The following is a 13,495-nucleotide window of genomic DNA, read 5'->3' on the forward strand; positions in this document are numbered from 1 at the left end:
TACATAAAGATGCCTGTTTTTGTTTGTGTGTACAGTAAGAGGCCCTGTCCATTACTCTTATTGAGACCCCTGTAGAACAGTGAGGTCCCATTTCAGTTTTTCAAAGATCATAGGAAGTCTCTTCATTCATGTTTTTGGCTTGGAGCATTGTGTTTAATCGTTGGCAAAGGTTATTAATGGGAAAAAATAGATATATCTTTCACATGAGTACTGATGAACAAATACGAGATAGTTGCTCTACTTAGAAGTCTGCATCTGTCTCTTGCAGATAGTTAAACCATAACTATGAAACAATCATTGTCTTATCTAGAATAAATTAGATGAAGCACACAAACCTTTCAACTAAATATTTAATAGAGCTTTGTGGATTGTTTTACTTTTGTATAGATGTACAAATTGTGTGTCAGGAAAGGGATAGGCAAGTCAGACAAGTGTAGTAAACTTGTGTGGAGAAAATTCAGGACATCAGCGTATTGCTTTACCCATCAGAAAAGCCTTGGTACTCTACAACAAATAAAATAACCAAAAGAATGATCTGCATGAGCCCAACCCTGCTGCCACCTTCTCAACACAGAGAGCAACAGACTTGACCCTGCCACACACACTGCACCTTGACACATATAACAAGTTAAACCCAACGTACAGCACACACACACCCTGTCACACTCTCTCGACTGCTTTCTGTGTTACAAACAAGACCTACTCAGTGGAGAAGTAAACCAAATACTGAGAAATGAAGAAGAAATGAAAACACAGCTGCAAATCTATTTTTGCAAACAGTTCCAAATTCTTTTCAGAGCTCAGCATAACATTTCCATGTTTATGTACATGTGCCTGTGCTTTTGTGCATGTGTATGGGTGTTGGTTTTTGGGAAGATCGCAACACACTTTGTGCAAACTTGCATTTACAAACAAAACAAGCATTTGAAAGTCTCAGAATCAGATGACCAGCCTGAACCACAAACACACACATCATTGTTGTATCCAACTTTTCATTTATTATTATTTAAAATGACACCAATGACAGACATTCATTTGAGATGTAAAAGAAGCCATCTTAAAAGCAGACTCTTGAACTGGTTCCTGTGATATGACTCCTGGTGCAGGTCCATAGTTTACAGGCACCTTGTAAAGTACAGCAGTGGTTTGAGTCACTTGGTTGTGTGGTCCTCCCCTCTCTGAAGGTGGCAGGACAGCACTGCAGCACATGCATTCTGGAAACAGTTTTCTGCTCACATTCATAGCACAACTGTGTCTTTTTTTTCCTTTTTTTTTTTTTAAATAAAGCAAACACACACCTTCATTGAAAGATTAAAAATACAAGTTACAAAATTGCATTATAAGGATGCGTTCAGTTGAACATTTTTATAAAAGTGTTAGAAAACGTATTCTACAACACAGACTCCTTGCAAATCCTGCCCAGGGATCGGCTAAAATTGATCAGAAGATGCGTGATGGTGTTAAATGTCATGTTCTGCTTTCTGTGTTGCTCACTTAGAAGCACTGCCCATTATTAAACACAAACTGGAAGCACAGCTGCTCCTGCTGCAGTAAGGCCATAGTAGCACTATAATTCTGCTTCTCTGTTTATTCCACTTCTAAACCAATAATCTATTTTTGAAACTGACCTTTTCTGCTAAAACACACACCAATTGGTCCAGTATTGGGAATGTTGGTTTTCAGCATGAAGAATGTCCACAATGTGCTGGGTAGTTTTAAAATAGACACACTGGATTCATGAAAAATAAGCACACTACAACAACAAAACTAGTAGGACCAAATGAACCTGCATGCTAATAATGGTGAGGGGAGGGCCTTGCATGTTCAGAACACCAGAAAGCCCCGCCTCCCCAGCACTATTCATGCGCAGGGTTTTGCCATTGAGCCAATCACATACAAGAGCATGGCATTACTCCACAAGTAATCGACTGACCCTTAGGACAAATTTGTACAGAATATAACTGCATCACGTTCTCAATATTAAGAATATATAAAATACTGTACAATTATTAAGGTCAATTATGCATTTCAATAAATAAGAAAATTAACCAAGACTTATGAACAAAAACATAGATCATCCAATCGCATGTAATCTGATTTAAAACACGTTTAAATGGAATGTAATTTCAGCAGAATGCATGATTAAACACAGACGCACAACCTCATGAGTCAAGAAAATCGGCTAGGATACTGAACTGGCACTTCTGTAATGAAGAATGGAGGGGGGTAGTACAGTAACTTGCTTAATTAAAACAGGTTATACACATATTGCATATGTTTTCTCCAGAGCTAGGTTTGACAGTGCCGTCTCATTAACACTGCAATCTCAGCCCACAGGCACGGGTGTCAGACTGTCACATTCAAGCCTGGCTCCTCGATTCCCTCTTGGGCTTCTCTTGGATTCCCTGTGGCCTCAGTGTCTGCGCTTTTCTCATCTGACCCCTAAGTGGGTCGTTAACCGTCTGTTTTTGATGGATGACCCTCTGAAGAAGTGATGAGGTAAGGCTGGAAATGGAAACTAGCTCCAAAGACAAGTGGAAGGGAACGGGAGGGCAGAATATAAAATATTGGCCCAAAAGGAAACCCCCTTTCAGCATATATACATTTTGTAAGGGTGTGGTTGGCAAGTGTCATTTGGCAATGTGGTTTTTTGGGGGTTTTTTTTAGTTCAAGCTAGGATTTGAGAAGAAGGCAATAAGAAGAGTCTCAAATCCAGACTGCAACTCCTTGACTGATACAGTTTAGAGAATATGTTAAAAGGGAGTCCAGTACATTCATGTATAAAAAGGCAGTTGGACAGAAATATAGCAACAGCTGCGTCTACACCATGGCCGACAGGACAGCGCTGGTTTGACATGACCGGTTTGTGACAACTCCTTAAAAGACCACTTCCTACAGTCCCTTCACGGAAGTGGAGGTTGAAAATCTGCAGCAACGTCTCAAAATTGGCCACTGATTAAACATCACCTGAGACACTGTTTGCATGACACATGAAAATGGGTCAGGTGGCAGCCATTTCAAACCCAGTGTTTGCTACACATCGCAGGTGTTTACACTGTGCTGTCCGACCCTTGCACTTACACACTGCATCTCTACTTTCCTTCTTTGCACATCACATATTGTATTTCTTTCATACAGGAATCTTCTAAAATCGAATGCAGTGAAATGTGGAGCCTCCCGGAGATTAGATTTTCTTTTCGTAAAACACGTTCTTCCAAACAAACCCACCCCCCAATAATAATCATTTAAATCCCAGCAGAATCATTGAAAATTGTTCAGCTGTTGGACACGGTATCCTCAGACTCCCCCCTCCCACCCCCGAAGTTTAGAACTGGAATTGCCGGAAATGATCGCTCTTAAGTTACTGGTAAGGCTTGCCAGGTCAGTGGGCTGTTATTCTGTGAGAGAAACAAGGTCAACCGGACTGCCTCCTGTCTCTGGAACTGGGCCAGACAGGAATCGTCTGCTGGCCAAGAAAAGAAATTGCCCCGAAACCCGGTCATTAGGCGTGACTGCGAGGACAGTGCGCCGCTGTTCAAGGTGTTGATCAGAGCTGGAGATTAAGTAGGGCACCTCCACGCTGCACGATGTGCTGGCAGCCTTCCGGGTAGCCCTCCCTATTCAGTCCAGTTCCTTGAAGAGTTTGTATGATAGCGGGGTGACACTGGCGCTCTGCAAAGAACGAACAAAACTGTCAGCATGGCCCGCAATGCGGAGCGGGAACTTCCCTTTTTCAGTAGTGATTTTTCAGCCGAAGTCAATACGTTGCAAATCATAAGAAAGAAACTAGATTAAATAACTGGATTTCACAAAACGCTCAACTTATTAAAGAGGCAGAAGTAAAAATACAAACAAACGCTTTCTCTCTGTTCAAGACTGGGGGACAGCATAACCTCAACATCACTCACCTTACAAATTCACCACAGAAGTTTTAAAAACAATTAAAAAAAATAAAATCATACTCCTCCAATAAAATTTTATTGTAAGCCATTTCCTATTTTTTTTTTTTTTTTTTTTTTTAATATCAGGGTTGCACTACACTTGGGTAAAACTGAAAATCATTTCATATCTTATTTTTTGCAAACCTGTACAGAAGAGTGTTGTTTGTTCATTCAGTTCTGCCATTTCAATAAAGTTATCAAAGCAAACCAAACCCTGAGCTCCTTTGATTAGCCACCAAGTTCCAATCTAAACCAACAGCATTGCATATTACAAGAGAAACCTCAGCAGAGGAGATCAGCATGCTGTGAACAAGCCAAACACTGCAAGAGCCTGAAGGTGCAATACTTACTTTCCAAAGCACTGCAGTGACAGCACAGCTTCATCACTCAAAGACAAAAAGAAGCCTGTATTGCACCTTTGATAAATTACATCATAGAACACAACACCGACTAAAACCCCACACCAGACACTATTAGAACTGGATCAAAGGAAATAAAAAGGAGACTCGATTCAATTCAATAACAGCTCCTGCTGGGGCACTAACTTTTTTTCAGATGTGATTATATATTTTTTTCTGCCAGGCAAGTACACCAAAAAATCAGGAGCACATAGATAATCAAAGCACCCCGGATCGATTTTGTTAAGTTTAAGAATCACAAACGGGGACTCGGAGCTGAAGAAATATAGCTCATGAATAAGGTACTGGGGGGCGTGTCTTTAAGGGTGAGAAATAGGAGCCACTCCCCCTGACATACATTATTAATAAGCTTGTTTTCATTTCAGCCAATCAGCAGAGGCCCGGGCGGTCTCCAATCAGGGATGAGATTTTGTTTGTATTGAAATGTTGGTAAGATCCTGGTACACTGAGATGTCTGCTCAGTAGCCCCTGCAGAGGTTGCCTCCGACAGCAGAGGAGTGCGAGTCTCACAGCCAGCAGGGTCCGGCACTGGTACCTGTTTAAAGGACAGTATTGGACTCATCTGAAAAGTTTCTGAACAGCAGGGGTCTGCCTGGAGATCGGGGCGACAGGGGGTCTCCTGCTCTTGACTGGCCCGGATTCTTCTGGAACTGCGAGGCAAGAGACACTTAAAAGCACAGCCAGCACCCCAGCACAGCTCCCCAGTGCCTGGGGGGCTCCGCCACACTGAGGGGCTCCTTCCTCATGCAGGGTCCTGACATGTGCTGTACTGGTGCTGATGTGGGTTGTACAGTATGCGTTACCACACTGGCATACAGATCACTACTAATACAGATAACAGAGACAGGACTCTCATGCCACATACACGTAGACCATGCACATGGCCAGGTTCATCTCAGGCTGCAGGAAATATAAGATTAGTTCAGCCGTGCCTAAACAAACTTATTAAACCCTCCACAATGGAGTCATTCATAGAACACACACGATTCTGCTGTGACTGAAGTGGGCTAGTTTAAAAATGTGCCTTTTAAATTATTTAGGGTATTATGAGTATCCATTTGAAAAAAAAAAAAAAAAAAAAAAAAAAACAGTACATGCATAAATAAATATTCTACTAAATAAATCAAATCCATTAATAAATAAAAAAAGATTTCAGTGTGTGATTTATACAGTAACCTGCAGCCTGAACGGTCACAGAAAAAAAACATAATAAATCAGGGCAAACCATCTTAGTCTTTTTAAAAAAAAAAAAAAGGAAAAAGATAAATAGACAAACCGAACAAGCAAGCAAACAAACAAACAAACAAACAAACAAACAAGAGAAGAAGCAAAGCACCTCATTCACTCCATGAAAAACTGTGGCTGCTGGGCGTCTGAGAGAGCATGAAGATTGTGGAGATCCCAGAGGAAGGCAGACGACGTTTAACCTACAGCACGACGCGAGAGAGAGAGAGAGAGAGAGAGAGAGAGAGAGAGAGAGAGAGAGAGAGAGAGAGAGAGAGCAAAGAGGAAAGGAAGACTGAAAAGATAGCATAGTACACTCACAGAAAGCACCAGCCACTTTAAAAAGGTGAAACAGATGTCAGTCTATCCTACAGAGTCATGGGTTTGACAGAATGATTTACTCCTGAATAGCTGGATGTTGTGGTCTGCAAGGCTATGCAGCCATTTATTAAGTGGATTCTTCCCCACAATCCACCCAGTAGGACAGGCTACTCTTGTAGAGTCACACTGTGTTACTGAAGGATGCGCGTTTGAAATCAGAACAAGATTCAGGAGACAGCGTTTGGGAGTCACGCTTTAAAATGGTTCTACACTAACCAAATCCAGTTCTGGCACATGTTTGACAACTGTCCCTGTGCACACTGTGTGCTCGCAGCCATGTGGACGACTGGCACACCAAATATGTTGTTCATGTGCTCTGGGGTGGGAGAGAATGGAAGGGTATTGGAATAGAAAGGGAAAGTAGATTAACCCAAAAGGGAGCGGGTTTATCTGGGCACAGGGGAATACTTGGTGATTTAGCTGCTCAGGTAAAGCAGCCCCTGACCCTTACCTGGTGGCGGTCTGGCCCCTGTGGCCGGCGGATGACCCCGATCACGATGTCTGGCAGCAGACTGACCATGATGAGAAGGATGATGATGAGCCAGGCCGACACCGAGCTCAGCATGTTAGCGAAGACGAAGTAGAGACGCTGCTGCTGCATGAAGGGCCTGCAAGGTCACCAAAGACAAGGCCGGTTCAGCCGCTAGGTGAGCGCAATTGACATCCTATTACACTAAAAGCTAGCGTGCCAGATTCCTCACCATATGATTCCTCCCCAGAAGAAAGAGAAGAAGATGTAGAAAGCTAGTGAGCCCCAGATGACAAAGTGGTTGACCCAGGTCCAGTGTCGAGTGTCCATTGCCAGCTGAATTGGGGGTGGAGGAGAGAATGGGGAGACAGGAGATGAATAGGGGTTGTGGAATCAGAGTTGATATTCAAGAGTTAAATCAATAAATAAATAAACTAAAGAATTTAATGCAATAAGTGATAAAAGACTGGACAACCAAATGAAAGTCACTAACGAAACGTTTGCCAAATTTCCTAAGTCAAGTTTCTTTGGAGTACTAGTGGACTGTTATAACAGATGTATTTACCTTGAGGGTTACTGTAAACACTAGAACTGTAAACACAATTGTTCCAAAAGTCCAGTTTCCAAAAACCTGGGAAAGGGGGTAAAAAAAAAAGAGAACAAAAAAAAGAGCATATATTTAGACAAGCTGAAAGAGCTCTGAAATCAAGTTGAAAGTTTTAAGCGTAAAAAGCTGACACAATGTTAATAAAAAGAAAAATGACAGGTATGTTATTTAAACAGCTGTAGCAGCATGTGGGGACGTCTAATGCTATATTTTTCAGAACCCTGCTACTTACTCTTTAAATGAGATGGGACATGAACTGAATCAGCAAGGCAGACAATGCATGGGGCATTAGCAGTGTGCCAGTAAGGCGGTACCACGTTCTCCTAATCAGAACACATTGTTCTACCTTTACAGCACAGCTCTCGCAGTACGTACACTCCACCCCTTTGGTACAGTACAGCTAGTCCGACTGTCAGCAGTCACAATGCAATCTAACTTCTTCATACAGCAGTTATCAAACACTTGTCATACATAACAGAGTTATTATGCAAATCATAACAGCTGATCATCTAAATGACTTTTTCAAACAAGCTGGCTGATAAGAGCTGGTGACCTATTCGAGTGATCTTAAAGGCATGCTCTACTGCGCCTCAAATAGCAGGAACAAAAAAGAAAGAAAAAACACAGGGGGTTCCCCAATACTGACCTGCCCGTTGTCCGCCAGGGCAGGGTTCCAGAAGAGCTGGTACACCCCAAAAAAGAAGATAAGCCCTTCGAAAAGCCCCAGCAGCGTCCAGTACAGGAAGGGACCCCAGCGCAGCATTGCGTTCTTAGCGATCCCTCTGAGCACAGAGCGAGAGAAACAGGGTTCATATAGAGACCAGCCTGCTTCAGCATGTCTTTTGCAGCAGGATAAACAGCTCACTCATTACACCACGTGGTTAACAGAGACGCAGCAAGTAATCAATTATTGACCACCGTTGCTTTTTGCAAGCTTCATGGAAGCTTTCCCTGGTGCCTCACGCACACGCAGCTCGTTACCCAGTCACGAGGATTTCCTTTCTACAAGGTAGCCCAAGTAAAAGCTGATTTGTGTTGTTAGCCCTGACCAGTAGGAAATTGCAACACGCAATCACTGGTTTGTAAGGCTACAACACAGACGCTATTTAAGACATCCATGTGTGTTCAGCGCAGGTCAACAGTGGTCCAATCAGTGATGCTCTCACCAGCTCACTGGCCTGTCCTGGTGCTCACCCTGGCTCAGTGCTGCCCCCTACCTGTAGAGCGAGGCGTTCTCCTGCAGGCTCTCAATGCAGATGTGTTGCTCCAGCAGACTGTAGGCCACAATGGGCATGGAGGTGAAGCAGATATTGTACATCGTCAGGTAGGCAGCGTCGTACAGGGGCTGGGAGGAGGGAGGGGCACCAGGGGTTAATAGGAACACGCACACTGTAAAGTTTTATTGTACTGTGTTTATATATGTATACCGATGTACATATATAATGCACGCACACACTTTGGGAACAGGAATGGGAAAGTAAAAGGAAGGATCCTGAATGCTGTGGTCAGAATTCTCCTGTGTTCAAGTGAAAGGTTTGCAGCTCTGAAGGTAGAACTGCTGCTCAGCACACATGTACATACACTGCCCTGCAACTAGTAAGGGTTTGTCGTTCTTGTTTAATTATAGGCATTGAAATAAGACTGTCCAGCTTGGTGCTCACATACTTACTTGTTGAGAGAATCCACAGAAAAACTGGTATAAGAACTGAGGTAAAATGAAGCAAAGATTCTGGAAGAGAAAGACAACATGTTGAAGTGAGCAATCTGGTAAACGGGTCCCAGTGTGAAAATGATCATAGCTCCATACCTTTGGATAATAATTGTAGAACTCCAAATAACAAGCATTTTTCAAACGCTTCTGCATTGTTTTGGAATAATTCACTACTCTGGTGCAAATGTTTTAAACAGGTTGCTATGTATGTGTGCTAAACAAGAAATTAAACTAAACAATTAAAAAAAAAAAATTAAAATGGGTAAGACGTGTGGTAAAACCACAGATCATGCCTCTTTCCCAATCCCTCGGCTCTAACCACTAGAGCACGCTGCCTCTTAGTTCCTGAACTCTAACCACTACAGCACACTGTCTCTTAGTTCCTAAACTCTAACCACTAGAGCACACTGTCTCTTAGTTCCTAAACTCTAACCACTAGAGCACACTGTCTCTTAGTTCCTAAACTCTAACCACTAGAGCACACTGTCTCTTAGTTCCTAAACTCTAATCACTACAGCACACTGTCTCTTAGTTCCTAAACTCTAACCACTAGAGCACACTGTCTCTTAGTTCCTGAACTCTAACCACTACAGCACACTGTCTCTTAGTTCCTAAGGGCTTCCAGTTCTATCTCCCGAATGACGGTGTACCTTGTAGAAGAAGTACTGCACCAGGTGTGCGATCCTGACGTAGTAGAGGTGCCCGTGCACCAGCAGCAGCTTCTTCAGGTGTTTCAGCTTGGGGATGGCGTAGTCGCTGTTCCGCACTGCCTGCCGGCCCTCCTTACCCTTCACACCTGGGAGAGAGCGAGAGAGAGAGAGATGAGAGACACCTCCGGCCTCAGCTCAGCTTCAACACCAACTAAATATCAGCCATCACGTAAAAACTCACATCTCCTCAGTGCGATTCTGCTTGGCTAAGCAGAATTCCAGGAAGGGCCCTGTACTAATGTTTTAAATGACATCTGTATTTAAATACGGTTTAGATCAATTTAAACACCAAGGAGTTTAATAATTTAGAATTCAAGTATCCTGCTAAAAGAAAAGACAAAAATAAAAATAAAAACCAAGCAGGGCACTTCTGTGGTTTCAAGCTGTCTAATAATAATAATAATAATAATAATAATAATAATAATAATATCCTCACCAATGCCCACATGTGCTTCCAATATCATGCTGACATCGTTGGCTCCATCACCTATAGACAGGGTGATGGGACTGCCTTTGGAATTCTTTACCATCTTCACAATCTGAAACATCAGAGCAGATACGCCATTATTACAGGAAACTAAGCCACACTTCATTTACCTTGGCTTTGAAGTAGCTATTATGCCGGATTACCTGAGCTTTCTGCAGCGGAGCCATCCGACAGCAGAGCACAGCGATGCAGTTCTGGCAGATCTGCAGGAAGAGGCTCTTGTAGCGACTGGCACTGGCATCAGGGGAGGCGTTCAGCAGCAGAGACAGCGTGGCACCGTCCACAATGAAGCCAAACTCCTGGAACCCAGAGGACCAGCTCCTGCAACACAGCAGCTTATCACATACAAGTCACCGATATACACACAGAGGGGTCTTGAACCTAGTGACCCCCTCCTTGTCTGGATCAGCCTTGTAGAGCTCTCCCCCTGTCCTTCACCCCTTTCTCCTCTCCCCCTGCCCTGTTCCCCTTTCTCCTCTCCCCCTGCCCTGTTCCCCTTTCTCCTCTCCCCCTGCCCTACTCCCCTCTCTCTCTTCCAGTCCTGTACCTGGTGACCGCCTCCTTGTCTTTGGGCTGGTCTTGCATAGTTCTCTCCTCTCTCTCCCAGTCCTGTACCTGGTGACCCCCTCCTTGTCTTTGGGCTTGTCCTGCATAGTTCTCTCCTCTCTCTCCCAGTCCTGTACCTGGTGACCCCCTCCTTGTCTTTGGGCTGGTCCTGCATAGTTCTCTCCTCTCTCTCCCAGTCCTGTACCTGGTGACCCCCTCCTTGTCCTTGTCTTTGTGCCGGTCCTGCACCGCTCTCTTGTGGTAGTCTAGCAGCAGATCATGCAGCTTCTCCTCTCTCGGGCAACCCCCCTCCTCCAGGGTGCGCACAGTCAGCTCCAGCAGCTCTGTGTTCTTCAGGAAGAGGCGGCAGGAGTAGCAGGTGGACTTGGCCGTCTCCATCTTGTCTCCGGTGAGTACCCAGATCTTCATCCCTGCACCGTGCAGGGCTTCCATCGTCTCTGCAGCCTCCTCCTGCAGCCTGCACACACACAGAGTGCTGCTTTAACACTTTAACAATAGTTAATGTGGGGATCCCACCACCTCCATGGAGGAATGGGCATGCAAACCTTGATGATTCATCTTGAGAATTTGATGAAATCACGGGAACACAGTTTGCACAGAATGAGAAATAATTAAAACAAAACTATTTCAACAGAAAATATCTGAAATCATATTTGAACACTGACTATGGACGTCATTTTTTATAAATTGATGAATTCCTCCTGAATTATTCTCCTGTATGGGTTGTAATGGGGTAATGCCAATGTTCTTCATTGTGAGACTGTGGACTGTGGACAGGTGTAAAGCTACCTGTCCTCCACAGCGGTGGCTCCGATGAGGTGCATGCCCGCTTCCACCTGGTCATACACCTGTGCCAGCCTCTCCTCACGGTCCTGCAGGGCGAGCCGGGCATCCTGCAGCGCTGCGTCCATCTGCTCAAACTCCTCCAAGCTCAGAGACTTGTATGCCACGCACAGGGTGCGGTACCCCTCCTGAAACAAAGAGACACTGTCAATACCAGCACCATTCAACACAGAACCAGAGAGATAGAGACACTACCAGCACACACCGTGGCATTGCGCTCCACGTGCATCCGGATTCTCTCCACCTCCTCCGCCTGCACTCGTGGGAACACCGAGGAGTCGGCACCTTTACAGAACAGAAGAGTCTCCCCTAACAGAGAAGAACAGCACCATCAGTATAGGAGACAGAGACCCCCTACTGGACAGGAGGACTACTCACACCAAGCGTGCCACAAAGTCATGACAGGCTAGATCATGAACTACCTTTATATAATCTTATTTTCTATGATGAAATGCTGAACACAGGCCTAAAAACACAGTCAGATTTGTACTCTTTGTTAAATCTTGTCTCAGCACCTGACTTAGTCTTCACAATCACGCTCATCCGCCGCCTCACTGGGTCAAAGTTCAACACATGGAGGAGTTCATAACTTAAATAAAAAAAAGAGAACATTATGAATTACAGCATTTAATACAGCAAACCATTTCCCAATGTAAATGTAAAGATCTAAATAAGTTCTACTTAATTGCACCTAACATTAAAAAAAATAATACACGAAGGAATTCACAAAAGCAAACCAGATTCCCGACACGGAATCAACAGAACAGCACATCATCTTGTCATTATTTTGCAGCCTGACGTGCGCAGGATAGTTGAGAGTCCTTTGAGTTGAATACGGTTTGGGAAGCAGTAGAGACTGGACTAAAAGGACCGTCCTAAGTTGCTAGATAACTCTGGAGAGGAGAGGATTGGTTAGGGGCTGCAGTAATCATTTTCACTTACTGCTCAACGTCTTTGTTCCTGTTCTGAATTTTCATATCTTTACCTTCCATGCCCAGGAACATGAACCCGTACCTGGAAAAGAAAAAAAACTATGATCATTACAAGCAGCTGTGAACTCCTCCACTGTGCTCACTCAGAAAAAAAGAACAAGTTAAAATAGAATCCAATGACCCATCTGCTCCCAGTATTAAATGAAGTTCTCCCTCTTGCTCACTTCTGGGCTCCCTTGACCAGCGCCACCTCGTCTGGGGAGGAAGCGATGTAGCAGCACTGCTCAGCATCGTCGCTCGCTCTGATCCCATCCACCTCGTCCATGCCATCAAGCTCCGTGCCCTCCTTCACCTGGACAGTGTGGCACAGGCACAGCGCCCGCAGGAACAGCTCCTCCTTCTCCTGCACAGAGAGAGAGGGAGACAAGAGCCTTGGTCACATAGCGTACCAGAATGTCAGTGATTAATGTGCGTGAAGGGTAGAAGGGAGGCATGGAAAGTTGTCCTGTCTCCAGAGGGTCGCACCTTGCCTGCCTTCTCTTGCAGTTTGCTGACAGGCCCGTCGGTGACACAGAACCCATCCAGCTCGGTTCTGCAGTCCCGGTAGTTGTACCGATAGCCGTCGATGCAGCACTCGATGAACTCCATGTTGTTCTGAGTCAGCGTGCCCGTTTTGTCTGTGAACACATACTCCACCTAAAAATAGCACAGGCAAGCGAAGGGCATCATTCTGGAGATTTTATTTGAAGAGCTGATACTAATGACTACATGCAAACGCTAGCTTTTTAAGGTCTCACAGGTTTCTAAAAGTGTATGAAATAGTGATGCTGGCTTTTCTTTTAACGAGCAGTTCCTAGCATAGCTCAGTGTAGCTCTGGTACAGCACACAGCCCGGATGCAGTACCTGCCCCAGCTCCTCGTTGAGGTCGGAGGTGTTGACGAGAGCACCCTCCTCGATCTCCTGGTCAAAGAAGTCCTTGTCCCAGGAGATGAAGAACGAGCCCAGGAACTTCTGCATCTCCACGGTAACGTACATGGACACCGGGATGATGAAATTGAACAGGACCATGAACGACAGGAAGTCTGTGAACATCTTGAGTAACTGCAAGACAGATAACAACAGGGTTGTCAAACTCCAGCTTAAACTGCTAGAGTGCTCTAAGCACTGTGCCCATACTGCTTCCTAGCCCCTCAGCTCTAACTA

The 13,495-nt window shown here is 44.6% G+C and overlaps 1 protein-coding gene across 5 annotated transcripts in view; it reads right to left on the bottom strand.

Annotated features, from left to right (window-relative positions):
• Nucleotides 1-978: 978 nt before the first annotated feature.
• The window catches only part of LOC121295520 (phospholipid-transporting ATPase 11C-like), a 32,149-nt gene continuing 19,632 nt past the window's right edge, over nt 979-13,495 (bottom strand). Inside the window, exons 12-30 of one of the 5 annotated variants that reach the window (XM_041220241.1) lie at nt 13,196-13,393; nt 12,817-12,987; nt 12,516-12,694; nt 12,302-12,373; nt 11,875-11,948; nt 11,565-11,668; nt 11,306-11,487; nt 10,701-10,973; nt 10,093-10,270; nt 9,899-10,001; nt 9,403-9,548; nt 8,711-8,770; nt 8,259-8,386; nt 7,688-7,823; nt 7,000-7,065; nt 6,667-6,770; nt 6,417-6,573; nt 4,698-4,895; nt 979-3,672 (exon numbers count right to left, since the gene is read on the bottom strand). In XM_041220241.1, coding sequence (XP_041076175.1) covers nt 4,722-4,895; nt 6,417-6,573; nt 6,667-6,770; nt 7,000-7,065; nt 7,688-7,823; nt 8,259-8,386; nt 8,711-8,770; nt 9,403-9,548; nt 9,899-10,001; nt 10,093-10,270; nt 10,701-10,973; nt 11,306-11,487; nt 11,565-11,668; nt 11,875-11,948; nt 12,302-12,373; nt 12,516-12,694; nt 12,817-12,987; nt 13,196-13,393 — 2,505 coding nt within the window. In that variant the 3' untranslated portion in view covers nt 979-3,672; nt 4,698-4,721. Of the gene's footprint in view, nt 3,673-4,697; nt 5,011-5,696; nt 5,788-6,416; nt 6,574-6,666; nt 6,771-6,999; nt 7,066-7,687; nt 7,824-8,258; nt 8,387-8,710; nt 8,771-9,402; nt 9,549-9,898; nt 10,002-10,092; nt 10,271-10,700; nt 10,974-11,305; nt 11,488-11,564; nt 11,669-11,874; nt 11,949-12,301; nt 12,374-12,515; nt 12,695-12,816; nt 12,988-13,195; nt 13,394-13,495 lie in introns of those variants that run through there. The other 4 variants (XM_041220242.1, XM_041220243.1, XM_041220244.1 and 1 more) reach the window with 4 other exon arrangements.

Source organism: Polyodon spathula, chromosome 20 (genome assembly GCF_017654505.1).
Source record: "Polyodon spathula isolate WHYD16114869_AA chromosome 20, ASM1765450v1, whole genome shotgun sequence".
Lineage (NCBI taxonomy): Eukaryota > Metazoa > Chordata > Actinopteri > Acipenseriformes > Polyodontidae > Polyodon > Polyodon spathula.